This window comes from Chrysochloris asiatica, unplaced genomic scaffold, assembly GCF_000296735.1.
Source record: "Chrysochloris asiatica unplaced genomic scaffold, ChrAsi1.0 scaffold00037, whole genome shotgun sequence".
In the NCBI taxonomy this organism is placed as follows: Eukaryota; Metazoa; Chordata; class Mammalia; order Afrosoricida; family Chrysochloridae; genus Chrysochloris; species Chrysochloris asiatica.
In genome coordinates, this window is record NW_006408555.1 from 3,623,135 (window position 1) to 3,649,185 (window position 26,051).

General features: G+C 52.5%; 2 protein-coding genes across 2 annotated transcripts in view; one reads left to right on the forward strand and one right to left on the reverse strand.

Moving 5' to 3' along the window:
• Positions 1–7,548, forward strand: part of GINS2 (GINS complex subunit 2 (Psf2 homolog)) — a 28,611-nt gene extending 21,063 nt beyond the window's left edge. The window contains exons 3-5 of the mRNA XM_006860125.1: positions 5,545–5,644; positions 7,142–7,268; positions 7,420–7,548. Coding sequence (XP_006860187.1) covers positions 5,545–5,644; positions 7,142–7,268; positions 7,420–7,548 — 356 coding nt within the window. The remainder of the gene's footprint in view (positions 1–5,544; positions 5,645–7,141; positions 7,269–7,419) is intronic.
• A 3,598-nt stretch (positions 7,549–11,146) lies between these two features.
• Positions 11,147–25,543, reverse strand: GSE1 (Gse1 coiled-coil protein). The gene is made up of 15 exons (XM_006860126.1): positions 25,327–25,543; positions 21,274–21,473; positions 19,733–19,902; positions 19,374–19,571; positions 18,968–19,159; positions 18,589–18,881; positions 18,076–18,403; positions 16,598–17,187; positions 16,254–16,366; positions 15,903–16,176; positions 15,090–15,200; positions 14,242–14,565; positions 13,130–13,414; positions 11,491–11,594; positions 11,147–11,281 (listed from the first exon to the last, which is right to left on the reverse strand). The coding sequence occupies exons 1-15, from the start codon at positions 25,541–25,543 to the stop codon at positions 11,147–11,149; spliced, it is 3,534 nt and encodes a 1,177-aa protein (XP_006860188.1).
• Positions 25,544–26,051: the final 508 nt, after the last annotated feature.

Below are 26,051 nucleotides of genomic sequence, written 5' to 3' on the forward strand. Positions count from 1 at the left end.
CAATAGATTTCTTGCTTCTGCCACAAATTCCCCCAGCTGTGAGCCTTCCAACCTTCTAAGTATTCCTTTATATGTGGTTCAGAGTTCTGGGACCAACCCCGGAGCCTGCTTGGTTGGGTATTCTGTGTTGTTGTTGGCGGAGCTCTCTGCTATAAGTCCACCCGATCCGCCATCTTGTTTGTTCTCTCCAAGTAGTTCATCTTTTAAGTGACTATTTTAATGGTATTTTTTTCCTTATTTCTTTTTCAGAGCTCTATCTATTAGTATAAAGGAATCCAACTGACTTGCCATTTGCCAAATCTATCAATGAGTTCCAATAATTTTCTTTCTGAGCCTTTGGAATTTCTAAGTATAGGATCATATCAAGTGCAGAGAGTTTTACTTATTCTATGCCAATTTGGATGCCTTCCATTTCCCTTTCTTGCCTTATAGCTCTGGCTAAGACTTGAAACACAATATTGAATAGGAATGGTGATAATGGACACCCTTAGTCTAGTTCCTGTTGGTAAGGGGAGTGGCTTGGCTGTTGGTTTCTTACTGTCGTTGCTGTTAGTGCTGTTGAGTGTGCGCCAACTCACAACAACCCTGTTGAGGGGTTCTGAAGAGCAACTGGTGGTGGATTTGAATCACCAAGCTTGCTAAGTTAGCAGTCCAGTGCTTATCTCACAGTAGGACTCCTGATTTTTTATATATGCCCTTAATTACGTTGAGGAATTTCCCTTCTATTTTGTTGAGTGTTTTCATAAGGAACCAGTGTCTGATTTTGTCAAATGCCTTTTCTGCAGCAACTGATACAATCATGTGATTTTTATTTTGTGGTAGATTACATTGTTTTTCTAATACTGAACCATCCCTGCATACTGGTATGAATCCCACTTGATCATGATATTATTTTTTTCATATATTGTTGGACTTAATCAACTAGGATTTTGTTGAGAATTTTTGTATCTATCTGCATGATCTTTTTTAGTGGTATCGCTGCCTGGTTTGGTATCAGAGTTATGCTTGCATCATAAAATGAATTTGGGAGTTTTCCATCCTTTTTCTATATTCTGGAATAGTTTGAGTAGAAATGGTGTCAGTTCTTTGAATGTTTGTTAGAATTTGGGAGTTTTTTAATGACTTGGTTACCTTCTTCTTTTGTTATGCTGTCGCTTTTAGACGCCGCTGAGTCGACTCAGACTCCTAACGATCCTGTATAGGATTTCCAAGGAATGACTTGAGTTTGAACTGCCGACTTGGGTTCAGCTTTTGTCCTACAATGCCACATCAGAACTCTCGTTTGATATAAATGTCTAAGTTTTCCACTTCATTCTGTGTTAGGTCGTGTGTTTGTAGAATTTTTTGTTCATCTAGATTTTCAAATTTGTTGGAGTACAGTTTTAGTATTCTGTTAACCCTTTTCATTTTTGTTGTGTTGTGATATCACCCATACAATATCTTATCTGTGTTATTTCTATCTTCTCTTTTGTTAGGCTTGCCAATTTTATTAATCCTTTTAAAGAACCAACACTTATCTTCCTGATACTTTCTATTGTTTTGTTTTCTATTTCATTTATTTCGGCTCTTCCCTTCACTATTTCTTTCGTTGTGGTGGTAGCAAGGCTTAGTTTGCTGCTCTTTTACTAATTGTTGGAGATGTTGGGCTAAGGTGTTGATTCTGATTCTTAAAAATTAAGGATGTGACTCTTTATTGCTGTTAAAAAGGTTTTGCTATGTTGTGTTTTCATTCTTGTTTGAGTCAAGGAATTTTCTTATTTTACTTTTTATTTGTCCTATTACCCAGAACCTTTTTAAGTAGAGTGTTACTAATTTCCACATTTTGATTTTGTCTCTTGATCTTCTTTTGTTGGTATCTAAGAAGATGCTTGGAGCCCTGGTGTGGCGCAATGGGCTAGTGCGCCAGACTGCAAAGCCGTTTGAACTGCAAGGTTGGTGGTTCAAGCTTACCATCCGCTCCTTGGAAACCCTATACAGGATTGCTGTGGGTCGGAATTGACTCAAGGGCATTTAACAACAACAAGAAGATGCTTGTACTATTTTGATGTTTTAAAATTTACTGAGGTTTGCTTTGTGGCCTAACATAATGGTCTGTTCTGGATATGCTTAGTTGTCGTTGCTGATTTTCTTTCTAGTTCTGTCTTTCATCAAAAGTGGGGTGTTATAATCTTCAATTGTTAAGTGCTGTTGAGTTAGTTGATCAGACTCATAGTGACCCTGTATTAAGGTTATTGACGAGCAGCTGGTGAGTTTGAAATGCTGACCTTTTGATTCAAACCAACCTTGTGATTGTTTATTTTATAGTAGTCTCTTTCTGCAGTTTTATTAAAGTTTGATTTCTGTATTTTGAGGACTTTTCATTGGGGCATATTCATTATGGTTATGCTGGGTTTGCCTTAGAGTCTATTTTATCAGCCATTAAAATTGCCACTCCTATTTATTTTTGATTACTATTAACTTGATATTTTTTCCACCCTTTGATTTTCAGTCTTTTTGTATAATACGTGTCGCTTGTAGATAACATATTGAAGGATCCTGTTTTCTTACCCATTCTATTCCGTCTCTTGACTGGTGCATCCTGTCCATATACATTCACTGTCATTATCAATAGGTGTGAATTGATTGCAGTCACTTTGCTGTATGTTGTGTGGTGCTTCTGCTTTCTTTGTTCCACATGATATTCTTAAGTTCATTTTGTTTGTGTGTTTCCTTCTCATTTGTTATGTTACTGTGTGTACAAAATCTCATTTTCCTTTTTCGAATTTTGATATGAAGGTGTATTAATTTTGAGGATAACCTGTGATTTTCAGTTATTTCCCCCTATTTAAAACAGTCTATTTATCCTGAAACCTACTCACACTTCTTTGCCATTTGGAATTTCTGTACCTATACTATTTCCTCTTTTTGCTTTGTAGATGAGTTCATTATAAATTGATATTTTCCCCTGTTTTCAGTCTGGTAAGTTTGTTTTATTTTAAATACTTCTGTATCGGGATTGAGTTCTGGGTGGTGGTGTCATGTGTGTTAATCTCAGGTTGTTGGTTCTGAGTCCAAAGACCATTCTTTAGTATTTTTTGTAAAGTTGGTCCGGTTATTACAAGTTCCTTTTTTTTTTTTAGCTGGAAATAAGCTCCTTTCAGAATCATATCTGAGGGGCAGCTTTGCTAGGGTATGGTTGACAAGTTTTTCCTTTCAGAGTTGTGTGTGTTATCTCATCTCATGGTTTCTGCTGAGAAATCAGAGTCGAGTCTCACAGGTTCTTTCTAGGCAACTTTATGTTTTTCTGAAGCTGTTCTCAGGATTCTTGTCTTGTCTTTGGTTATGGAAAGTTTGATTCTGATATGTCGTGGTGATAATCTTTTGGGATCTTTCCTGTTTGGGGTTTGTTCATCTTTTTTTTTTTTTAAAGGTTTTATTGTGTGGATTGACTGAAAATTTACAGGGCAGATCATCAGTTTTACATTTGTTCATCTTCTCATCTTTTATAATGTTAGGGAAGTTTTCTTCTAACAGCTGCTGATTTTCTCTGTGCTATTGTCTCTTCCTTTTATGGATGGAACTCCAATCACTCCTAAGCAATTTGTCTTAATGGTCTCCCACAGAACTCCTAGGCTTTCTTTGGCTTTTTAAATGATTTTTTCTGATTGTTCTTCTAGCATACCAATATTGAGAAATTCTCTAATTCAAGCTTCCTTTGCTTCTCATCTGCTCCTTTGCCCTTTCAATGTATTGTCCGTTTCTAAACTTTTAATCTTCACAATTTCTAATTGTAGGGTTTGTTTCAAGAGTTGCATTTATTTTGTTGGTTCTTGTAGTGTTTTCCTGAATTCTTAATTTTTTTTTTTTATGTTCTTGCTTTCCTTGATCTTTTTTTCTAATCCTTTGAAGGTACCCTAAATATCATTTTTCTGAATTGTTTTTCTGTTAGTTCCATCAGCTGCTTCCTTAGAGATGTTTTATGGCTCTGCATCTTGGTCATTTGTTTGAGTCATTGTCTTGTTTCTTTGTGTGAGCTAAAATTGGCTGTTGTCTCCAGGACATTGCAGTGTTGTTGTATTTGTATTGTTGATTGTAACTCTCTTCCTGTGGCTGGAGTTAGAGACTGGAAGTGTGTGCACTGTTCTCCGTTTGTGCACCTCAGTTTAGGGTGAGTTTGGCTTGTGTTAACTGAAATGAAAGGACAAGAACAAAAAGACCCAGTGCAGTTGATCAACCTGGGGAGTAAACTTTGGGGGGGCGCCTTCCACCAGCCTAGGGGCTCATGAGTGGGTTAGGGTGCAGGAGGGCAGGGGCTGTGGCACTCACTTTGTTCAGGGCACTCACTCTTCGACTAGTTTGTGGAGTCCCTTAATGGAGCTGGTTTCACTGTTAGGACCACAAGGCAGCTGGGGGCAGGGTGACTTGTAGAATGGTCATTCTTTGGGTTCTGTAGGTTTGAAGTCCACCTATCCTGAATCCAGACACCAAAGTGGTGAAGCTGGCCCCTAGCTCACACTGGCATGGCTCCCAACCACGTGGCTTTAAACTCATGGATAACAGGGTCTGTGGGGGTGGGAACTGGTCATACCTCTGGTCACCATGGGAATGTGGGGAGAAAGAAGGAAACAAACCTCTTCCATTGCCTGTGTGAACTGCTCTGCCAGGCCACCTCTGTCACCAAAGCTGCTCACAAAATTCCAAGATGGTAGCACTGTGCCTGGCTGATGCTCACCAGTCTCCCTCTCCTCCCATATCTGCTCAGCTCCTCCTCCCAGAAGCACTCAATCCATGTCTCTTAACATTTCTTCTGAAGTTTAAGGTTCCAGGATTTTTCTCTGTGTCTGTTTGGTTTGGTTTCTTCTATCTCTGGAGTCCTGGTGTGGCGCTGTGGATTAATGTGCCAGACTGCAAAGACGTTTGAACTGCAAAGCCGGTGGTTCAAGCTCACCAGCTGCTCCTTGGAAAACCTATACAGGGTCGCTATGGGTCAGAACCGACTTGACGGCACTTCACATCATCTGTTGTAGAGGGTCCGTGTAGTGCATCCGCCTAGTCCGCCATCTTGCCAGCAGTTTTCTAAGCCTGCTCTTTTTATTTTGAGTTTTATTCTACATTTTCTTCCACCCTATCCATGAACTTGTAACGTGACCCCTGTTGGAGCACTTGGTAATGGTTGTTGTTGTTGTTATGTGCCGTTGAGTCGGTTCCGACCCATAGCGACCCTGTACAGGGTTTCCGAGGGTGTAAATCTTTACGGGAGTAGAAAGCCTGATCTTTCTCCCGCGGAGCAGCTGGTAGTTTCGAACCACTGACCTTAAGGTTCGCAGCCCGATTCGTAACCACTACGCTACCAGAGCCTTTTATTTTTGTTGCAGTTCTTGTCTGAGCGAGATGCTCAGTGCAGGAGACTTAGAACCTCCAGTTAACACCAGTGCTATTCCACAGGGTTATTCTGCATGGACAAGTGTGTGTTAGTTGATTCAGTGGTTAATACTGGGTACTTGGGAAGATGTAGGTGGTGATTGGTTGTAGGGATGGTAATGTGTACTTACTTGTAAATTTCAGAGAAGTTGGAGGAGCTGAGGGACCAGGAACGGAAGGAAGAAACTTTTACCCCCATGCCTAGCCCGTACTACATGGAGCTCACCAAACTCTTGTTGAATCAGTAAGTGCCTTCCAGCACGGGACTCCCCCACACCCCCTTACAGGTCTACAGGCTCTTCCCATACTCCCTACTGGCACCTGATAGCAAGGCTTGGCCACTGTCCCCACCTAAAGTAGTAGTCTCTTGTACTTCTATGCTGTCCCCTTGTCTTCTGTGGCTCTGCCTCTTACATTGGCCGCTGAGCTGTAGGCACTGGGAAAGCCCGCTTGTGGATAGTGCTCTGGGGAGCCCCTTCACTTGTCTATCTGCCTCCACTTAGAGGGGCCCCAGCAGCCCATGTCCACTTCCCACCCTGTGCATGCCACTCTGCACCTGGTGTCGGGAGAACTCAGTTGAGGGGCAGGCCTGGGGCTGGGGAGCTCCTGGAGCAGCTGCTCCCTGAGGGCCTACAGAGTGTTTAGGTCAGACAGGACTGGGAATTTGGATACCAAGCGTGCATTTTGTCCTGGAGTTGGTGACCTACTCCAAAAGCTAGGACCCCAACCTGCACCACATGCTCCAGGGCCTGGTGGAGACCTTTCATGTGGGCACGAGTTGTGGGGTCAAGCGGAGCAGTCCACGATTCAGTGCTGTTCAGAGTGAGTCACGGGGCTTGAGAAGCACCCATGATCCTTAGGGACTCTGTGTGAAGGGGAAGGGCAGTGAGCATGGCAGCATGGCAGGGGCAGGCTGTGTGAAGGTGAGGGGGTCTGTGGAAGCCAAAGACCCTCTTGCCTGTCAGTGATGGTTGAAGCATGTCGTGCGGGTAGGGCTGCGGAGGCCACGGGGACGAGCTGGACAGTTTGGCTTGAGCAGCAGACTAGCCTGCTCTGTTCTCGTTTCCAGTTCAGTACAGAGCATCAGCTTCCAGCACAAACCTTGCTTTGTGATGCGTCTGACTGAGTGCTCTAATCCCACCTTTGTTCTGCTGTGACAAGGGTCTGGGCTCCTGTGTTCTTTAGCCTGCTGTGCAGGACCTGCCTACTGTGTGGGGACTGAGTTAGCTCCTCCTGGGGTGCCCAGTGTGTTGGACAGTGTTTGAGGGAATCTGATCACAGGTGGCCCAGAAGGCCCCTCTTGTACTCAGTTTTGCTGTGAGGTGTGCTTGGGTGGAGCTCACTGGCACTTTGAGCTGTCCTTTGGGCACCTGTGAGGAGAAAGCTGGTGCAGCATGGAGCTGTGAGCCCCTGTAGATAATGAACCAGCCCCTGACACCCACTCCTTTCTTGGGGGACATTACACAGCAAGGTGGCTCAGTTGTTCTGAGCCAGGAGTGTAAAGCAGGAAGCTTGTTCTCAGGCAGGTGGTCTCAGGTAGACCTGAGTCCTTGTACAGCAGCCTGCAGTGGGCTCTTGAGTGTAACAGCAGACCCAGCTGCTAGAAATCCTTACATGTTGAGAATAAAGCAGGACACTTTTGAGTTTTTCACCAGAAAAATAGCATTTCTTCAGCACTTCTGACTGCAGCTCTGCTTTACCGAGTGTGACTTGTCTCCTTCACCTTTTGCTTCCTTTTTAGTGCCTCAGATAACATCCCTAAAGCAGACGAGATCCGCACCCTGATCAAGGATACGTGGGACACTCGCCTAGCAAAGCTCCGGGTCTCTGCCGATAGCTTTGTGAGGCAGCAGGAGGCGCACGCCAGGGTACACAGCAGGCTTTGGCTTTTGTTTCAGATAATGTTTAACTGTAGAAGAAACAGGCCAACCTTCTCAGGGTGGCTGTACTATTTACAATGATTTCATTTCTAATTAGTACCTTTTCCTCAAACTCAGCAGTTCTGCTCTCATTTTCCAGCTGGACAACCTGACTTTGATGGAGATCAGCACGAGTGGGGCGTTCCTCACCCGGTCGCTTGACCGCATGTACAAGCTCCGAACCAGCCTCCAGCCCTTGGAAAGCGGCACCCAGTCCCAGGACTTCTAGAACGTGAGCCGGTTAGTACAGGCACAGTGGCAGGGGCCATCCAGTGCTTCCAGAAACTATGAGAAAAGTAGTTCTGACTGTATAAAACACATGTCATGCAGTGGCCTTGCGACACCAATCAGAAGCCCTCCAAACTTCGCTCCTTGGAGCATTCTTCAGTTCCACATCTGTCTCTAGAAGCCAGCTCTCCTTTCTTTGCACAAAATGGACACACACTGGCTTTTGAAAGATACACCCTAGATGTGGCAAGTGGCCTAGGTTGCTCCGAGAGAGCTGGCAGCTGGGGGAGCTAGGGTACTGTGTTTGAGAAGTCAAGGCCCGGCCTCCAATAAAAAGGGCATTGACTTAAACCTGTGTAAGTGGGCTTCCTGTCCCGTGTTGCTAACTAGCAAGTCCCCATGCCGACAAACCACACAGGTGGGCCTTTGGGGCTCCTTCTACAGAGGGAGAAGTGTTGATAGGATTGCGCTTGCTGTGGATAGGTGGCAATGGCGTAAATGTGGGCTCTTTCTTAATGGTTCCAGCTAGAATCAGTATATATGAACTGGTCGGAGTCCTGGTGTGGTGCTGTAGGATGAGCACTGGACTGAAAAGTCAGTTTGAACCGCAAGGCTGGCAGTTCAAACTCACCAGCTGTTCCTTGGAAACCCCATACAGGGTTTCTGTGAGTTAGAACTGACTAGACAGCACTTAACACCCGTGAGATGGGGGAGAGGCTGTCCGTGGAGTCGTGCCCAGAGAAGACTCTGGTTGGCAAGGGAAACCTATTTTCAGGTGACTGCTTACCCATCTTCCAGGGACTTAGGATCCTTAAGATGGAATCTGGGGCTCGGTCCCATCCTCAGTCTGGTCGGCCGCCTATTCTGAGCCACTCTGGCCCCTCACTCAACATTACTGTGATAAAAACATTTTCCTCTTTTTTTCATATGATTTAGGAAGATTTTATTTTTTTTTGGATGTTGTCAGAAATTACAGCAATATATTCATAAATACCTAATTACTACATTCAACAAATATTACAATACAATGAATTTCAAACAAGTACACTTAGAACAGGTTTAATTTCACAGCATCTAGACTGCCCCTGTGTGGCTGAGGCATGGTGCTCCTCCCTCCCAGGTACTGGTTTACTGGTCTAGCAGGTAAGCACAGGGCACAGAGACAGGGAGTTGTCCCAGTGATGGTCTCATCTCGTGAGGGCTCCCAGGGACTCTGCCTTACCCCCCCCCCCCCCATCTGAGCCCCTATCTGAGATTGGCTGCATGGTGAGCATCTGGAGGGAAACAGTTCTACACCGCTAGCAGAGAAGTGGGCTCCCTTTAATACTCTCAGGAATTCCTTAATATCGACTATACGAGAATGCTAACTGCCAGTTTGAAGTGTGCTATATTTCCTTTAAGGGTAGAGTGTTGGTCATGGGCACTTTGTCTGAGACATGATGGGGTCATACACACACAGCTTGCTTTCCAAGGGTCAGTCAGCTTGTGTAGCACCGAGTGTTGGGGACAGCTCTGCTTTGTTTCTACTAGGTTCATCGTGGAACCTTGTGACTCACTCAGCATTAGCTGGTATCACTCAGGGTTTAGGACAAGTGGCTGCTGGTTGGTAATCTAGGAAGACTCCTCAAACAGGTCCTCATGCAAAAATACCGAGACCCTGGGATCAGTCTCAGAGCAAATGCAACTGAACTCTGGATTCAGAAAGCACATGCTTGCTTGTGTCCTCACTCTCTAGCATCACCTGCCCGGAAGCACTGAAAGGACTGTGGGTGTAGTGTTGATGCCCACGATCTTGCCTTTGGCCACCTTCCTGGGCTGCATTTCTGTTGTGATTGTCGCTATCTCTAGAGGAGCGCCCCACCGAGGTGGAGGGATATTGTCCAGTGGCACAGGTGCCCCTTTTCGGAATGGGGAACCCCTACCTTTGTTCCCATGAGCTCCCTTGGGTGGCTCGGCTATACTCTGAAGTCATTAGATGTACATTCCCCCTTTATTCCAGAGCAGCCAAGACTCGTTCTGGGGTGCAGGTGGGGGGCTGAGTGACGTGCAAAGATGTAAGCAGCAAGCCGATTTTAGACAAGGAACTCGGGTGTTTTGCCACAGGGGTTGTCCCCACTTGGGGTGCACGCCCCCCTCAGTGTCTCTTGCAGGAGAGATGACCCTGCACAGCCTTAATGCTCTTAAGTCGGAGCGGTGGGAAGGAGGAGGGTGCTGGCCGACTGCTGACAATACTGGCGGCACTTTTTGTCTGAGTTTGCTAATAACTGGAAGATTCTTGGCAGACAGACAAAGCAAACTGTGGGAACAGATAAAGCAACAGAATGCCATCTGCCAGCAAGCTGTTCTGCACAGCAGAGGTCTAGGCCGAGGGCCACGCCACAGAGCGCCGTGAGTACCCTCACCTGACCCACCATTGCTGCTCCTGGGCCTGTCACCCTAAGTTCAAGAGGAGTGGAGGGTGAGCTCAGAAACGCTCACCCCACGTGAGGCTCTTAAAAAAGTGGTGCCTCTACATCAGACCCTACCTTCCCGATACTGACTGCTCAGCTCTAAGGCGTGACGAGAGCCCCGCATTGGGCGTGAGTGAGCACACCGGGCCCAGCCTGTTCCCGCCACCAGGGGAAAGGGGGGGAGTAACCATGGCTTTTCCACATCACCTGGTGCGAGTCAAAGTACAAGTGAGGATAAAGCTCTACAAACACTCCAATGTCCTGACACCAAAAGCAAGGTGGCTGGATTTCCCCCCCCCTTCTTTTTCTTCCCTTTTACCCAGAAAAACAAAAATAAAAATAACAAAAAGCCCCAAACAGAAGGAAAACAGACAAACAGAAATCCCCCAAACCACATATTAAAATGGCAGGCTTTTTATAACAATAATTAAAGTAATAAAAACATACAAAACTTTGTTTTAATATATACACAGTACAAGGCTGAAGCACCTTTGACTTTTGTATGAAAACCCCACCTCGGGCAGCAACCATTGGTGGGTGTGGTATTCGTATACACAGAGCTCTGTACATCCCCACACCCCCCCCCCCAGTAACAAAAAGGTACCTTCTGCCTAGAGTCGCTTCCCAGCACTTCAGGGCCGAGGCTGTTCCAATGAGCAGTCTTTGGGTGAGTCTGGAAGTCCTGTCCGTGTGTGTGCTCCAAGATCTGGTGCTCTCAAGAAAATCTTGCAGAAAAGGAACTGAAACCAATAAGCCCTTACAAGGCACCCACCCTTCCTTTTTAGCTGGAGCAAACCCGGTTCTTCAGGCTGAGCAGGCCGGAGACACAAGGAGCTGTCGTGTGGACCACTCACACACACCCGGGGGCTGGCAAGTAGGAAGGGTTTAGTGTTGGTAATGGGGCCTTCACTTTCAGATGGAAAACGATGTGGGGAAGAACGAACAGAAACGACACTGGCTGCGTGCTGCTGAGGTGACTCAGGGGTGTGGAAGGCAGGTGAGCTCTCCTTGCTCGAGTCTGGAATCTTGCTTCATGCATGGCACATTCTCATTAAGCTTCAAACCTCCCAGTGAAAAATATTAAATATTCAAGGTAATAAAATAGATATGATTTCTATACTATAGGTTCAGCCGAGTGCAAGGGAACCGTCACCTAGGGTATCCCTTAAAGTAGCCCCTGGGCCAGTGCAGCGCAGGCAAGGCAAGGCACTTCCGTAAGTGGTCCAGTTCTGCCTGGAGGCGCTCCCGCTCCGAAACCATCTTCTGTTTCTGGCTCCTCAGCTCCTACAGAGAGACACGGAGTCAGAACCAGAGGAAATGTGAGCTGCCATCCCCCCAACACCCTCTCATAACCTGCTGGGTCTCATAACCCGTTGTCTCCTAGATCCCTTGGGCCTCGGCACTGGGGTTTCAGCCCTGAAGACCCTCCCCTCCCACCTGCCTCAGCACACCACTGGAGGAGTGGAAAGGGGGTCTGGTCTGCAGGGACTCACCACCATGCTGTGGGAGAGCTGCTCGGCTGTGAGGCTGAGGCTGTAGTGCTGAGCCTCCAGCCGCCGGCACTGAGTCTGCAGCACCTGGCGCTCCAACGTTTGCTCTGAAAAGACACAGTACCCGGGCTTCAGCGCTTGGCGGCTGTCCTGCCGTTCCCACCACCTGTGCACTACAGGAAGCCGCCCAGGGTCAAGGTCTGGTCCATACACTTGTTAAAAAAGGAAGGTTAGAAACAAAGTTACTGGATCAAGGCCAGAGTGAGACTTTGAACACGCAACACACGGAAAGAGTTCAATACAACCATAAGCCCCACCAAGAAAAATGGGTAAAGGCACAGATAGTCATGGAGATAAAACAGAGTGTAACTAAGACAGCAAAATCCCTGGAACAACAGGTACTGGACCATGTGAAGCCAGCACTACTGAAGCCCCCCCATCTCTCCATGGACTGTGTGTTTCAGATCCCAGCAGGGTCATCACCCATGGTGGACAGGTTTCAGAAGGACTTTCAGACTAAGGCAGACTGAAGAAAGGCCTGGTAATCTTAAGAAAATCAGCCAATGGAAACAAGAGCTAGAAGAGGAACACCAGGGTCGGAAAGCATTCAGAAAGCAGCCAGGCCTCAGCCACAGACTGGAACACAAGGCCGCTGTTGGTCAGGTCTGACCTGCAGCGATCATGTACAGTGTTTCCCAGGAGCAGCTGGTGAGTTTGAACCGTCGACCTTGTGGTCCAGTACATATCCTACACAACACCATACCTGTTGAAATAGCCAAGTCACATCTCAGAAGAACAGCAGTAAAAAATGAATAGATTCTGTCACCTCTCTGTGCTCGTTTCACAAACAAGACAAGAACCTCTGCAACACAGCGTGACACATGAAAGAACTAAAGTCTGTATTTACAGGTGGTTTGGTTAGGATTAGCTATAGGAACAAGGAACGCGTACACAAACCATTAAAATTAAAGAGCAACACAAGAAAAAGCATTCCTTTTAGGAAAAAACGGCTATGTTTTTATACTTGGTAAAGTTGAAGAGTCAACGACAAAGAGAAAAGACCACCAACAGGATGGAGGGGCACAGTGGCCGGAGCAATGGGCTCATCAACAACTGAGGACGGTGCAGGCCCAGCGGGGGTCCATTCTGTGGTGCACAAGTAACAAGTCAAAAAAACGCAACCAGCTTTCACATGATGATGACCACCACACAACCAAAAGTGAATTTTGACGTACCTAACTCAAAATCCAGTAAAGCTTATAGCAAGAACCATTGGCTGATGACATTAACATTGTTGATTCCCCTCAAATCTGCATGTAACGTGAAGTCCCTATTTGCTGGAACTTATGGGAAAGATTTCCCTAACAGACTAGGAAAAGATGGTTGGCACTTGCTCACTCAATACGGCACATGGGCGCCATTCCAGGACCCCTAGTACCATGGTTTCACACCAGGCCCATGGGGCGTGCATTCTGAGTTGCTGACAAGAGCTCCACTCTGGGAAGAGCTCTGGAGTCTTCTGCCTGCAGGCTCAGGATTGCCCTGCGGAGAGCCAGATGTTGTCTTTTCTGACAGTGCCTGCACTTACCCTCAGACAAAGTTCCCCAGGACAGCCTCTCCCGCCCTGTTTCTTCGTTTTTACCTTCTATATGTTCCTGGTAAGCTTCAAAGATGGCCTCGATCCCCTGCCACTTCCGTCTGGGGGCTTCCTCGTCTTCTTCATCCTCCTCCTCCTCGTCGTCATCCTCCGAGTCCTGGTCCATCTCCATTTCTGAGGCGAGGGGACCTTTCCTCCCAGGCTGGGGATCCAGTTGACCATTGTGCTGTGGCCGGGGGAGTCTGCTGGAGGACTGCAGCTCGGGAATGTTGTAGTGGACGGAGGCATCCACCTTGTGGTTCTGTTCAGCCGACAGCACGGCCGTGTGCCCTGTGGAAAGAAGGGAGTTGGGCTCAGCCCCAGGTGCCCTGTGGGCAGAAAAGGGCCGGCCAGCTTATTCTCGCCCAGTGCCACAGGTCTCCTGGCAGGCCTGCCTGTGTGCTACTGTGTCCAGGGAGCAACATTCAAGACACCCAGTGGGGAGGTCAAGCTTCAGACAGTCACAATGCTGTCTTGTTGCAGGTGTTTTGTGGCAACTTGGGTGATGCCCAGTGTGAAAAGGCCGACCACGGGGCATGCCCGAGACTGGCAGACCCTCTGCACAATAGCCCTGTTCAGGCCAGGCACAGCTTCTTTAAACTCCCGCTCACCTTGGTCAAGGATGATGATAGGAAATAGGAGAAAAAGAGAAGGTTGTAGGGTGTGCTCCTCAGCGAGACGTGTCTGCAAGCACGTCTCCTGTTTCTACAGGGTCTTACAGCTGCTCTTGCTGCTCCTTCAGAGAATGACCAAGCACCTCTTCTGGTTTTGAGCTGCAGGAGTCACTGCCATAGCCACACTTTAAACCATGCTTGTCAGGCCTTGAGGTGCCCTTGCCTGATTTACCTCAGAGGGGACAATGTGCCTTTGCTTTCACTGGGTGCCCGGTGGGCTAAGTGCCCCCAAGCTGTGGCCTTAACACCACGTGGCTCTCAACTCAGATGGCCCCGTCCGCTCAGTGCTCTGGAGCTAGGGGTCCAGACGGCTGCAATGGTAGCACCTGGGCGCTGTTAGAGACAGAGCCCACCCCCAGGCTGAAGCAGACCCGGTGACTCAACTGCACAGGGTTTGCGTGTATGAGTGTGTGTGTATGGAGGGGGCGGGCTGCCATTCATTACCTTTGTGCTTCTGCAGGGCCTTCTGAGTCGACTGCAGCACCGATTCGTGGAACTGGTGTGCAAACTCCTCGGCCAGGAAGGGCTCCCAGGGCTTGCTCTTGCCATTGATGCTGTGGGACAGTGGTACGGGCACGTCCTTAGCTGCAGGGCCCCGGATGCAGTGCAGTAGATTCAGTCCCTTCCTGCCTGCAGGCGCCTCACTGGGCCTGGCCTTCTCGCTACAGGCAGGAGCTGGCTCCATGGCCTTTGGGATGTCAGTCAGGGACACAGTGATGCCAACGGGCTTGTCTGTGTTCAGGGAGGCCTGCTGTGCGGCTGGTTCTTCTAAAACGGAAAACGAGGAACAGTATTAAGAGCCACAGACTCACAGACCAAGTCCCGATCACACAGATGCGGACCACCAGAGCAGAGACCTGGGGAGAACCCCAGAATAAATCCAAGACTCAGGCTGTTTCATTACAGGTTCACGAGCGTTATCTATGGTTGTGCTCAGGAGCAAGGCCACCTGGAGAGGTGCTGAGGGAGGGGCCGGGAAGAAAGAGGATCTGAGGGAAAAAGCAAGTTGCCGACTTGTGACCACCACAGAGGGCAGACGCTCCGAGTCGAGTGGACAAGGAGACCCAGCCGTGAAGAGGCAGACTGCCGCAGGCGTGGAGAGAGGTGTGCAAACAGCTACCCAGGGTTCCAGGAGGTACCGTGAGCGAGCCCAAGACGTGGAGGACAGACAGGAGAGGAGTAACCTAGACGGAAGCCGTGGACAGTCTTCATTCACGCTGCGGAAACCCGCACAGTCCACAAGAGGGCGCAAGAAAGAGTGTCCAGGACGAAGACGCGGCTTTGCGTCTTACCGCTAGGAGAGGCAGGACTGTCCCTCGGTGTGCGCGTCAGGGCGCCTGCCCCTGCAGTTGACAGCGTCTTCTGCTTCATGGCACGGAGCATTTCAACAAGCCTCTCAGTGTCTGCGAGGAAAGCAGCCCGTGATTAACGAGGCTGAGAGGCTGTGCCCAGAGAAAGGCCAGCGCCACCCGCTTTGCAGTCAGGAGCCTTCAGTGTCCACCACCAGACTCGTCCCACAGTCGCTGTGCACGCGGCTACTAGGGCCGCGGGCCACCTCTGAAGTCATTGTGATTGAAGAGAGAGGAGTTGGAGTGAAGCAGGACGAACCCAGGCTGCCTCAGGAAACATGGCTGCGCCGGCGTGTTCTCTCACCCCAGTGACCACTGCTGACAAACCTATCACTACCTCAGGGAGGCCCAGAGCAGAGCCCACAGGGAAGGAACTGGGCTGTTTGACTGTAAAGCTCCAGGTTCAATGCCAGGTGACTTGCTGCTCCAAGTCAGCTACTGAAGTCTTAGGAAGCCAGCTCGAGTGACACATGCACACACGTGGGAGTCGGTGCCAGCGCAGCCTGTTGAGCCCTGGGGGCACAGTTCCATGCTGCTTCCAGAACGGTAACAGCCCTAGGAACTAGGGGCAATTCTACTCTGTCCTGTGGGGTTTGGCTGAGGAGAGCAGCTTAAAAAGAAAAAGCACAACATACAGACGCAGGACCAGCCACCCACCACGCTCCCGGCATACAACACACCAGAGGCACGGAGCCCCTATCTTCCCACATAGCAGGACTGACGTGTCGCAGACAACAGGGACAGGCCTGGTCTCACCTTTTCTCTTCTCGGCGCTGATGTGTGTCAGGTTGAAGATGGTCAGGAAGCGCTTCTTCTCCTCGAAGTTGGGGCTGCTGTTCATGTCATCGGGGCTGTAGCGGGTAGACAGCGCCAAGCGCGGGGAGGGGGTCTGCCTGCCCTTGCTCTGCACCGTTGGGGGTGACGGGCTCCTCTCGCGCAGCATCCGCCGCCGCTTCCGCCTCTTCTGCAGGAGCAGCTCCTCCTTCTGCTGTCGGGTGGTCAGGCCAAAGAGCTGCAAAAACTCCAGCTTCTGGAGGGGGAGAGGACAGGTCAGCACCACCACCAACAGCTGCCGCCTTCTCCCCACCAGCTCTGGGGGCCACGGACCTCAGAGGAAGTGTCCAGCTTCAGGGGTGGCTGCTCTGCTACGCAGCGCAGGTGGGTCCTGACCTCCTCCTCATCACTTTCGTCATAGGAGTCATCCAGGTCGTAGTAGTACCCTGGTGGTAGGAACAGCCTGCTCAGACTTGCTCCCCACCCCACACCCAGTCAGGCCTTTCCGTCTGCTGGGGGTCTGCACCTGCTTCTCCCTGGCCACTCTGCCCCATCATACTGTACAATGAAGGTTTAAGGCCCCTTACTGGCCCACGCTCATCTCATATCGGCAGTCTGTCTGCAGGAATATACTTGGAGACGCTTTGATTCCCGGCCACCCTCCCCAGGGCACTGACCTTTCTCCTGGGCCTCGCGCCGCCTACGTTCTTCCAGGTCCAGCTTGCTGACCAGGCGACGGCGTTGCTGTAGCAGCTCATCGTAGATGTAGGCTGGGTCGGGGCCTCGTTGTGCTGGAGGCCGCCCGCCCAGTTCCCCAAAGGCAGCTGCCTGGCCCAGAGAAGCCCTCGGCTGGCTCAAGAGGGTCTGAGTGGACTTCTCGAGCTCAGCAAGGAAGGGCCCGGGCCCATGAGGGAAGGTGGGGTGCTCAAGGCCCCCCACCTCCCGTGCTGGTGGCTGGAACTTGTCCAGGGGGGTGGCCTCGCGCTTGCGGGGCCCTTCCTCAGCCTTCTCGGTACAGTAGACACGTTCCACTTTTACCAGTGGCACTGCGGCCTGGCGGGCCGGCTCGAATGGGCCACTGTGGCTGTGCAAAGGGTGGCTGTCCGGGGCGCGCCGGGGCTCTAGGGTACTGTCCATCAGGGCAACGGGGTTCCAGAGAGCCGTGGGCACCGTGTGGTGCTGAGGCTTGGGCGAAATGAGGGGCGGGGGCCCACCAAAGTGCTGTGGGGGGTCTCGGCTGCTGGTCTCATGACGGTTTGATCCTGGCCTGGAAGTGAGAAGAGTGTATCACGGGTTCAGGTTTGCGGAGACCCCTTCTCTAGCTTGAGGAGTGGGGCGACACCTCAGGTGTGCAGTCTGCTGACTCTTTTCATGGAAGCAGGTCAGGATCTGATCACTAATGTCTTGAGTCTGGCCCTTACTACAGCTCACCTGTGCTGCTTCCCAGGGCTCACAGGAACCTCAGAAGGACAGACCTGCACCCCTTACCCCCAGCAATCCCCCCCATGCGGTAGTTCCAGGCCTGCCTGACGCAGCACTAATGGCTTCCTCAGTGCCCCGGGAACTAGGAGCACTGTGTTCTCAAATACGTGACCATATTAAGGATCTGAGGGGACAGGGAAAGCCAGCATCACAGAACCTTGGGGTCCACAGTGAACAATAGGGAAAGCCTGCCCAGAAAACTGCTTAAGTAAACTTTAGCCAAAGCAAGCTTGTGAGGAGAACACGGAGCAAGCACTAAGTGCTTGTCTAGCTCTGAGTACACAGTCTGCCGCCTGTCAGCACTTCAAGTTCATGTCAGTGAGAACAGTGAGGGGGCAGTGAGCTTCACCCCAATACCCGGGACTGAGCCCCAGGGGCAGCACTTCTTCCATGAGGTGCACCCCTCACCATTCCTCCACCCCAGACCAGAAATGTGCCCGCTGGCGACCCTAGTCAGAACAGCTGGGGGCCACAGATGGGAAAATGGCCATCTTCTTATTATGGAAGCAATAGAGAGCCCATTTGCTATTTGAATCGGAATCAAAGGAAGTTCTGTGTCAGGAGGCAGAGGCTGACCAGGACCAGTAAGCCCTCCGTGGTCACGCTCTGCAGGGAGCCCTGTGTGCTGGTGTGCTCCGTGCTTACAACAGGGAGGTCAGTCGCAGGTGCTCACCTGGTATTCTCGGGCCGGTGCTCCCCCTCCACTGGCACTGGTGGGCGGCCTATGTCTAGGTGCTGCTCTAGCACCTGCTGCCGGAACTCCGACACCTGGGACTGGCGGTCCTCCTTCTCCTGCCGCAGTCGCCGCTGACGTGCCAGCCACTTCTCCTCCTCGTTGGTGCGCTGGATGAGCAGGGCTGCGGCTGCACTGCTGCTGGGCAGTGCCTGGAAGACCCCATGGCTAGAGATGAGGCTGGGCACACTGGGGTGCGGTGCTGGCGTGGGGTGAAGGGGGTGCGGCACGGGCTTGGGCACCTGCAGACCCGTCTCCTTGAGCTTCTCTGAGGGGAGAGAGACACTTGGTTCCACTTGGTATAAGACACAACAGAGGTGAGACAGTTGCTCGTAGCTGAGCCCATTTGCCCTGCGCCCCCCCCCCAAATATATCATGTTTGGTATGATGGACGGTCAGAGGAAAAGAGGAACACCCCCCCCCCCCCCAACGCGGGAGGAGGTGGGCGCACACCTGTGCGTGTCGGGGTCAGCTGCTCCGCGGGCTTGGCCCGCTCGTCTGAGGTAAGGCCCCGTAGTGCATGCAGCTCAGCCCCTGGCAGGAAGGCCGGCTCCAGCGCCTTGGCGGCCAGCAGCTCCTTCTCACGGGCCCGCTGCTCCCGCTGACGCTCCAGCTCCCGTTCACGCTCCCTTTCCCGCTCGCGCTCCAGCTCCTTCTCCCGTTCCCGTTCCTTCTCCCGTTCCCGTTCTTTCTCACGCTCCCGGTCAGCCTCCCGCTCCCGCCGCAGCTCCTCATCCATCTGCAGCCTGGTGGTGAGGTGGGGGTCTCAGGGGGACTCTAAGCAGCAGGGACACACAACCCCCCAAGCCCCGCTTCATGACCGAAGGCTCACCTCTCTGCGCTGAGGCTGGACAGTCGGTCGGAGTGCAGTGCGGCCAAGGATGAGTGGGCAAGCTCAGGTGGGTAGCGGACGCCAGACAGGTGCAGGTGCATGGCCGAGGGGTGCAGCGGGGGCAGGGAGCCAGGTGCAGGCAGCGGGTAGAAGGGGGACCTCAGGGCAGACAGGCAGTAGGAATCGTCCATCCTGTGACGAACACAGCAGTCTACAGTGTGACACGCTGACAGGCACCCAGAATCTGGCTCGTGCCCCACCACAGGACAAGGGAACCCCCATCCAACAGATGGTCTGTGGTCAGTGGTCCCACACCAGAGAGGACGGGCCCAGTGAGGAGGCGCCTCCCACCACAGGGGCTGAGGGGGCCACACTGGGTACAGGTGTGAGGTTGAGGCCAACTCACCTGAAGGCAGGGTGTGGGAAGGGGTGTGGGGCCAGGTAGCTGGGGTGGTAGTAGGCGGCGGCAGTGGCGGGGTCCAGGCCGAGTGGGGGCAGGGAGGACATGCGGAGGTCGTCGGCAGTGTGGTAGGGCCGGAAGCTCCTTAGGTAGTCCTCAGTCACTGTGCTGGGGGGCACCACATGGTGCACAGGCCGCTGCAGGCTGGGGGTGGGATGCAGGCACAACAGTGACCTCACTGTCCCCCTTTGCAGTGACACACCTCGGGGTCAGGTCTGGGGAAGGACCCTGGTCCAGAGGCAGGGCTGGGTGGTGGTGGTCAGCTGGTGGAGTGTGGGGTTAGGTAACGTCACTGGCCCACTTACTTGAGTGGCGGGAAGCGGGAGTCCTGCACGACTGAGCTGGGGGGGACCCCAAAAGGGTAGGGGGTGCTGAGCAGGTGGGAAGGAATGGCCGGGCCACTCGCCTTCTCCTGGGGCAGCGGGGGCTCCACAATAAGGCGATCCCGGCTGCTGCTGCCCCGAGAGCCAGCGTCCTGCAGGGACAGGGAGGAAGTGGTGAGTCTGGGGCTCAGGCCTGGCACAGGGTTCCCCAGAAGGGTCTAGATGTAAGGATTTTCTCTTCAGGGATTCTAGGGCCCAGGATGTGAAGGATCCAGGGTCAAGGGCCCAAGCCTGACCCCAGGCATCCTGCCAGCCAGCACCCTGGCTGACCCACAAAGGTGCTGCTCTGGGCTCTACAAGCGGGTCTGCTTGCTCCCAGCCACTGTCTGAGTCTGGCTGGTGACCCCTTCCCCACCCTGGACAAACAGCATATAAGGCAGGTGTCACTAGGGTCACCAGGATAGGTCAATCAAGGCAAGAGAGGAGGCAGCCCCATTAGCTCATGTGGAGGATACTACACAGTCTGTGTGAGTGGCCACAGGTCAGAGGGCACCTTCAAGGAGGGAAGCAAATGGTGGAAAAGGAGCCGAGTAGCAAGGTCTGGGTAGGATTAGTGACAGATGCCACCAGGGCATGGAGCCCAGCCTCTGGTCTTGGGGAATTATATACCCGTGACCACCTGCCATGCCCCTGGGGTCCAACTAAGCTTTCTGATGAGCAAGCTCCCAGATGCCCTGGGGAATAGGAGGGAGGTCCCTGCAGCCCAAGGCTTCCAGCTGACGGACTGACCCCTCTGATGTGAAGCCCCTGCAAAGGGCTTGCCCATACCCTTGGCCAGGGTTGCTGAACAGAAGGGTCCCCTTCTCCCCAACCAAGAGGATCAAGTCTGTGTGGAGGCAGCCGGGTCGGGCCAGACCCCTCTCTGTGCCTTAGGTTAGCCATCCAGCTGAGTCCCTAACCCAGGCCTGGCCCCCCAGTTGTGGTCAGGCTGCCTACTAGTGTTGGGGTCTACCTGTAAAGCTCACTGTTTCTGAGCAGCCAGGGATATGGGTACAAGTGTAATTTGGATGTCAAAGAGAAGAGGTGAGGGGTGAAGGGCATGCCCCATTAGCTCTGGACCAGAGGCCTCCTTTAATTCACCCCTCCCTGTACCCCAGGACAGGTTGGTGAGGGGGCTGTGGGTTAGTTGTCACTGGCAACCAGGTCTGAGGTGGGAGGTAGAGGATTCTGGGGATGATCCATGTCCCCTCAAACTGGAACCAAGGACATCAGGCTGCCAAGGCCTGTGGGATAGTCAGCACTGAGGGTGCATCTCCCAGGGCGGGTAGAGGTGGTGGGGGCTCCTGGCAGGCAAGCCCGTCCCAGCTGGACCTTGCCCATGTGAACCCCCTCCTGGACCCAATGGGTGGGCGGAGTCCCAGGGGCCTCACACTGTCTCAGAACCCCTCATTTTGCAAGGAAACTGAGGCCCCGAAGGTTCACCACTGGCCGAGGCTGGTACCTCCTGCCCTGCCCACGCTCACCTGCCGACCCTCACTTCTCCAGACGCCATTGACAGTCTTGGTGGGGGCGATGGTCACCACAGGGGGCGTGCTGGGGACGCTGTGGCCCCCTGGGGGGACTATGATGGGGCCCATGGGCACACGTTTGGGTGTGCTGGCAGGGGAGCTGTGGTTGGTGGCTGGAGAGGACACGGGGGATGACTCGCTGCTCAGTGAGGACCCTGTAGGAGGAGAAGACAGCACGGTGAGTGTGAGGAATGAAGAACGAAGGAGGCTCTGTAGCTGGACATAATCTGCAAGTTCTAGTTCATTTACCAGTCTCCTTCCATAACATTCCAACCCAGAGGAGACCTTCACCCTAGCAGTTCTGTCCCGGCCCCAGAAACATGGTCTGACCTCTAACACCCATCAGGAACCGTGCCCTGGCCAGCCCCTTACAATGCCACACCACCCAGTGGGCCAAACCAGAGGTCACCGTGTGCGGCGGGTCTAGAGCCTACGAGTGAGGAGCACTCTGAGCAGAGCACCACAAGGTCACCAAGCAAGAGATACAGACAGGACAGCGCTCCACACTGCATTTCGGGCAAGTCAGCAGATGGTGTGGAGGTGGGAGCAGAGCTGTCCGGCTGGGACTGGCCCTGAGGCAGTCAGTGAACTGGCCACTCTGCACTCCCAAACAACACAATGAAGCAAAAGTCCCTGTTGTAAGGTTACGTGGGTATAGCCTCAGAGCCCACTATCGCTGTGCTATCCCGCTGTGTTACCCCTTGGCACAAGCACAAGGAAGCCCATGCCAGCAGTGGTCTCAGGACAAAGACCCTGCGCCAAGCATGGAGCCAGACGGCAGAGACACAGGTTGGTCTGATGACTCCAGAAAGTTCTGATCACCAGGGGTGGGGGGACCTGCTGTCAGACTCACTCATCTGGACACATAGGCTCTGTGCTTCCTGTATGTACGTTTCTACATTTTCATCAATTCCCTTTAAATTCTTCAGAAGTACGAACGAGGATCAAGATCTTACCCTTTAAAAAAAGTATTTCCACGGGGCAGGGCTTCATACCTTCACGAGGTTTTACAGTCGTTCCCCACCCCAAAGAAACCTTCATGTTAACTGTCACTCCCTAGAGTTGACTCCAAGTCTGCTGCTCCCACACAAACACTGAGCGCAGCATTGCCCAGGGAAACCACACCCTGACTCCAGACTGATGCAGATGGGTGAAGGGGCTGGGAGTAGCCTTTCCAAGCCCTCCATCTTACCAGGGGACCTTCTCCCCACCAGCTGCGACGTCTCTGAACCAGCTTCTTGTCTTGGTGCTGGTGGGTGCAGGGAAGGCAGGGGTGGACAGTGGGCTGACCTTCGCCGCATGCGTTATGTCTCAGGAGACCATCAGCAATTAGCCATCAACCCCTCAGAAGCAGGAAACCATTACTCAGCCGCGAGAGCAGTCATAATCAATACCCGACAACGAACCCTCCAATTAGCGGGGCGCACGCCTGGCTCCCGCACCCCTCTGGTCACCGAGGGGCGAGCAGGAAGGCCTGGTGATGGCTGTAATTAACTGGCGGCCTTCAGGCAGACTTATTCAATGAGGCTCATAGAGATGGGAGAAGACAGGAGCTGAACGCAGCCCTGTCACCTCTGCTGCCCAGCCTCAGAGGAGCACGCCAGGCCGCGGGCACATGATTAACAGCTGAGAATTGAAGACCAGGGAAGGGAGCAGGGGCAGAAATGAAGCCTCCAGACCACAATGGGTTCAGCTCCGAACAGCCCCTGAAGCCTCTGCCAACCGCAGTTAGGTATTACCTGGATGCTGTTAAAGATCCTGCTGGCATAGTGGATTAAGCATTGGACTGCTAACCAGAAAGTCGGCAGTTCAAACGCACCAGCTGCTCTGTGGGAGGAAGATGGCCAGTTCTGCTCTGGTTTACAGGGTTGCTATGACTTGGTTTGGGCCCTGAAGAGGCGGTCCTGGTGCCGTGTGACACGGGAGGCTGGCATGCTGCTGTAATGCGGAGCAGCTTTCCACTGAACTTTCAGACTACGATGGGCTAGGAAGAAAGACCGGGCAAACTACTACCAAAATTCAGACCGTGAAAACTGTGGCGGCATCGATCCGGGGCTGACCTGACGGCATGAAACAACAGCAGGTCCACCAGGAGCAGGTGGGGGTGAACAGGGCTCCACACCAGACACAAAGACATTCAAAACGGAGCAAGGACCTAAATGTGCCAACTAAAACCATAAAATCCTTAGAAGAGCAAACGGGCTATGCTGCCAACCCGAGTCTTCAGCAGTGGATTTTCCAACAGAATTCACAAAACAAGACTCCACAAATAAATGGGAGTTTGTAAAAATGAACATTTTAGAGAGACTTTACCAAAACAGGGAAGAGACAAGCTATTGACTAGAAGAGTATCTTCAGAAATCCTCTGATGAGAAGCCAATCATCAGTATCCATATGAACTCTGACAAGAGAAAATTAACTAACCCAGGAGCAAAATGGGCAAAGGACTTGAACAGAGACACAGCACTGAGGTGACGACTAAACACAAGGAAAGACACTCAGTGTCCTCAGGCATCAGAGATGGAGCCCTGGTGTGGCACTGCAGAATCATGCGCTGGACTGCGAGGTTGGTTTGAACCTCACTGTCAGCTGTTCAAGCTCACCAGCCACTCCTCAGAAATCCTATCTATACAGGGTCGCTGACTAGATAGCATTTAACAACAAGAGGATGGCTAAGATAAACAAAATTGACACAGTGATCCTGGATAGCGTTTCCCAAGGTACAGCTGGTGAGTTTGGACCACCGACCTTAGAGTTCAAGCCAATTTTGCGGTCCAGCGCATTAATCCACAGCGCCACGCCACACCAGAATAATCACTGACCAATCAATTCCACTCCTATCTGCCCCAAATTCTAAGTGGGAACCAACTTGACATCATCCAATAATAACACAAAGCCAAGCCAACCCAACCCCCACTCTATCTGAGGAGCTGGTTCACCAGGCTCCTAGACCACCGTGCAGGTCCCAGGCCTCGACAGGAGGCTTCTGCTAGGGACGCGGTCCCAGCTCCACCGGAAGTCCAAGAGGCAACAGGCACCATCGTGGGGGCATCCGTCCACTTCCCCAAGCCAACCCCATTCAGGACCAGGTGCCCTGGACAGTGCTCCATGGACCCCAGGGGGAGGTAGGGGGCAGGAGGCATGACAACGACGACACTCTCAAGTTCCTGAGTTCATGGGCCCCATACTCCACCCCTAGACACCCTCTGTCTCATGTGGGTGCCGAGCCATTGCTAGCACATTTTGTTCCTGGCCAGCGAACCTGGGGGAGACCGCCAGCCGCCTCCAGACACCACGAAGCAGCAGCTGGAGGCTCGGCCTGTGTCCTCCCCCCACGGATTTTCCTCCCCCAGGGATTTTCGTCCCTTACAGCCTTGCAGGAGCCCCCAGGCTTCCTGTACGCGGACGTGAGGAACATAAGAGACGTGGCTCCCCACCCAGCAAAGAGCAACTGGTAAGCAGGCAGGGGCGGGCCTCGGGGGCTAGTCCACGTCATTATGTAGAAGACCTCCCCATTGTGACCACCCTTCATGTCCCCACAGAGAGGACCCGGGCGGGAATCCAATTAGAAGGCCCTCCTGCCCACCCACCTGAGCAAATGCCCACCACTGAGCCGGAGCCCAGCAGACAGGTTCTGGACGCTGCAGCTGGGGTTCAGCAGAGACTGGAAACCTGAGGGGCCACAAGGCACGTGGCTCCTCTGGTAGTCAACAGCTGACTCAGACTGACCCCTGAGGCCCTGAGAAGATCCTGGGGGAAGGGGTGGACGTTTGTTCAAAGCCACAAAGCAATCAGGGCTCTGTTCCCAGCCCATGATCCTGGACACCCTGGCCGGGATGTCCCCCTACCGGGACCCCTGATGGCAGCTGCAGGAGCTGAGGAGGGTCAGACAAGGGGTCAGAGAAGCGCAGAAGCAAAGCAGAGGGTCCCAGGTCCTGGTGGGAGAGAAGCGGCAAGAGCCCGACAGGCCGCCTCCTGTTTGTGCGCGGCGCAGGCGGCTCCTCTTACCTCTCGGCTCCTCTGCCTGTTTGGCGAGCTTGCGCAGCGCGGCGGCAAAGCTGGAGGACGGCGCGGCCTGAACAGACAGGGCACTGCTGGTGGCGGGACTGCCGCCGGGCACCAGGGCGCCATTGAGCGGTGAGGGGGTGAGGGGGCTGACGGTGGCCGTGGTCCTGGTCGCCGTGGAAAGCATTCCTAGTGAAGGGGACTTGGGCTCATGGCTCATGCCTGAAACAGGAAAAGAAGAACTAGGTCACCCAGGGAGCACAGAGCGGGGACCAAAGCGAGCACAGGGGCATGCGGGGCGGGGTGACAGGCAGGAGCAGAGCAGGGTCAGCGATGTACAACCCCACAACCCCTCCTGGTCACAGAGGACCCCCAAAGCACAGCCCAGACCATCCTCACTGTCATCCAAAAGTGCCGTGGGAGGGGACTTTCTGTGACAAAAACAAGATCCCCCTGCCCAGCACCATCGAAACCGCCTTGTGAGGCTGCCTCCATGGTGCAGGAGAATGAGGTCAAATCTGCAAGGATCTGGACTCCCCCAGAGGATGCTCCCACTCAAGCCGGAGGACCCTCGACTTTGCCAGAACCTGCCCCTGCCCACACGCCGGGCACCCAATTCCTCATCCAGAGTCAGCCAGGCCATGAAAAGAAGTTTCCCATGAACATTCCGGCACTCTGGGAGGCCACCTGCCGGTCATGCTTGGGAAGTAAATCAAAGCTAGGACGGC

What these genes read in the sequence shown, in the direction of transcription:
- GSE1 (XM_006860126.1), bottom strand. Translation starts at nt 25,543, where the DNA reads ATGAGCCATGAGCCCAAGTCCCCTTCACTAGGAATGCTTTCCACGGCG. An exon ending in ACAGGCAGAGGAGCCGAGAG is followed by an intron (nt 21,474 to 25,326) that starts GTAAGAGGAGCC and finishes CTCCTCCTACAG; the next exon opens with GGTCCTCACTGAGCAGCGAG. An exon ending in CAGTCCTGCCTCTCCTAGCG is followed by an intron (nt 14,566 to 15,089) that starts GTAAGACGCAAA and finishes TTTCCGTTTTAG; the next exon opens with AAGAACCAGCCGCACAGCAG.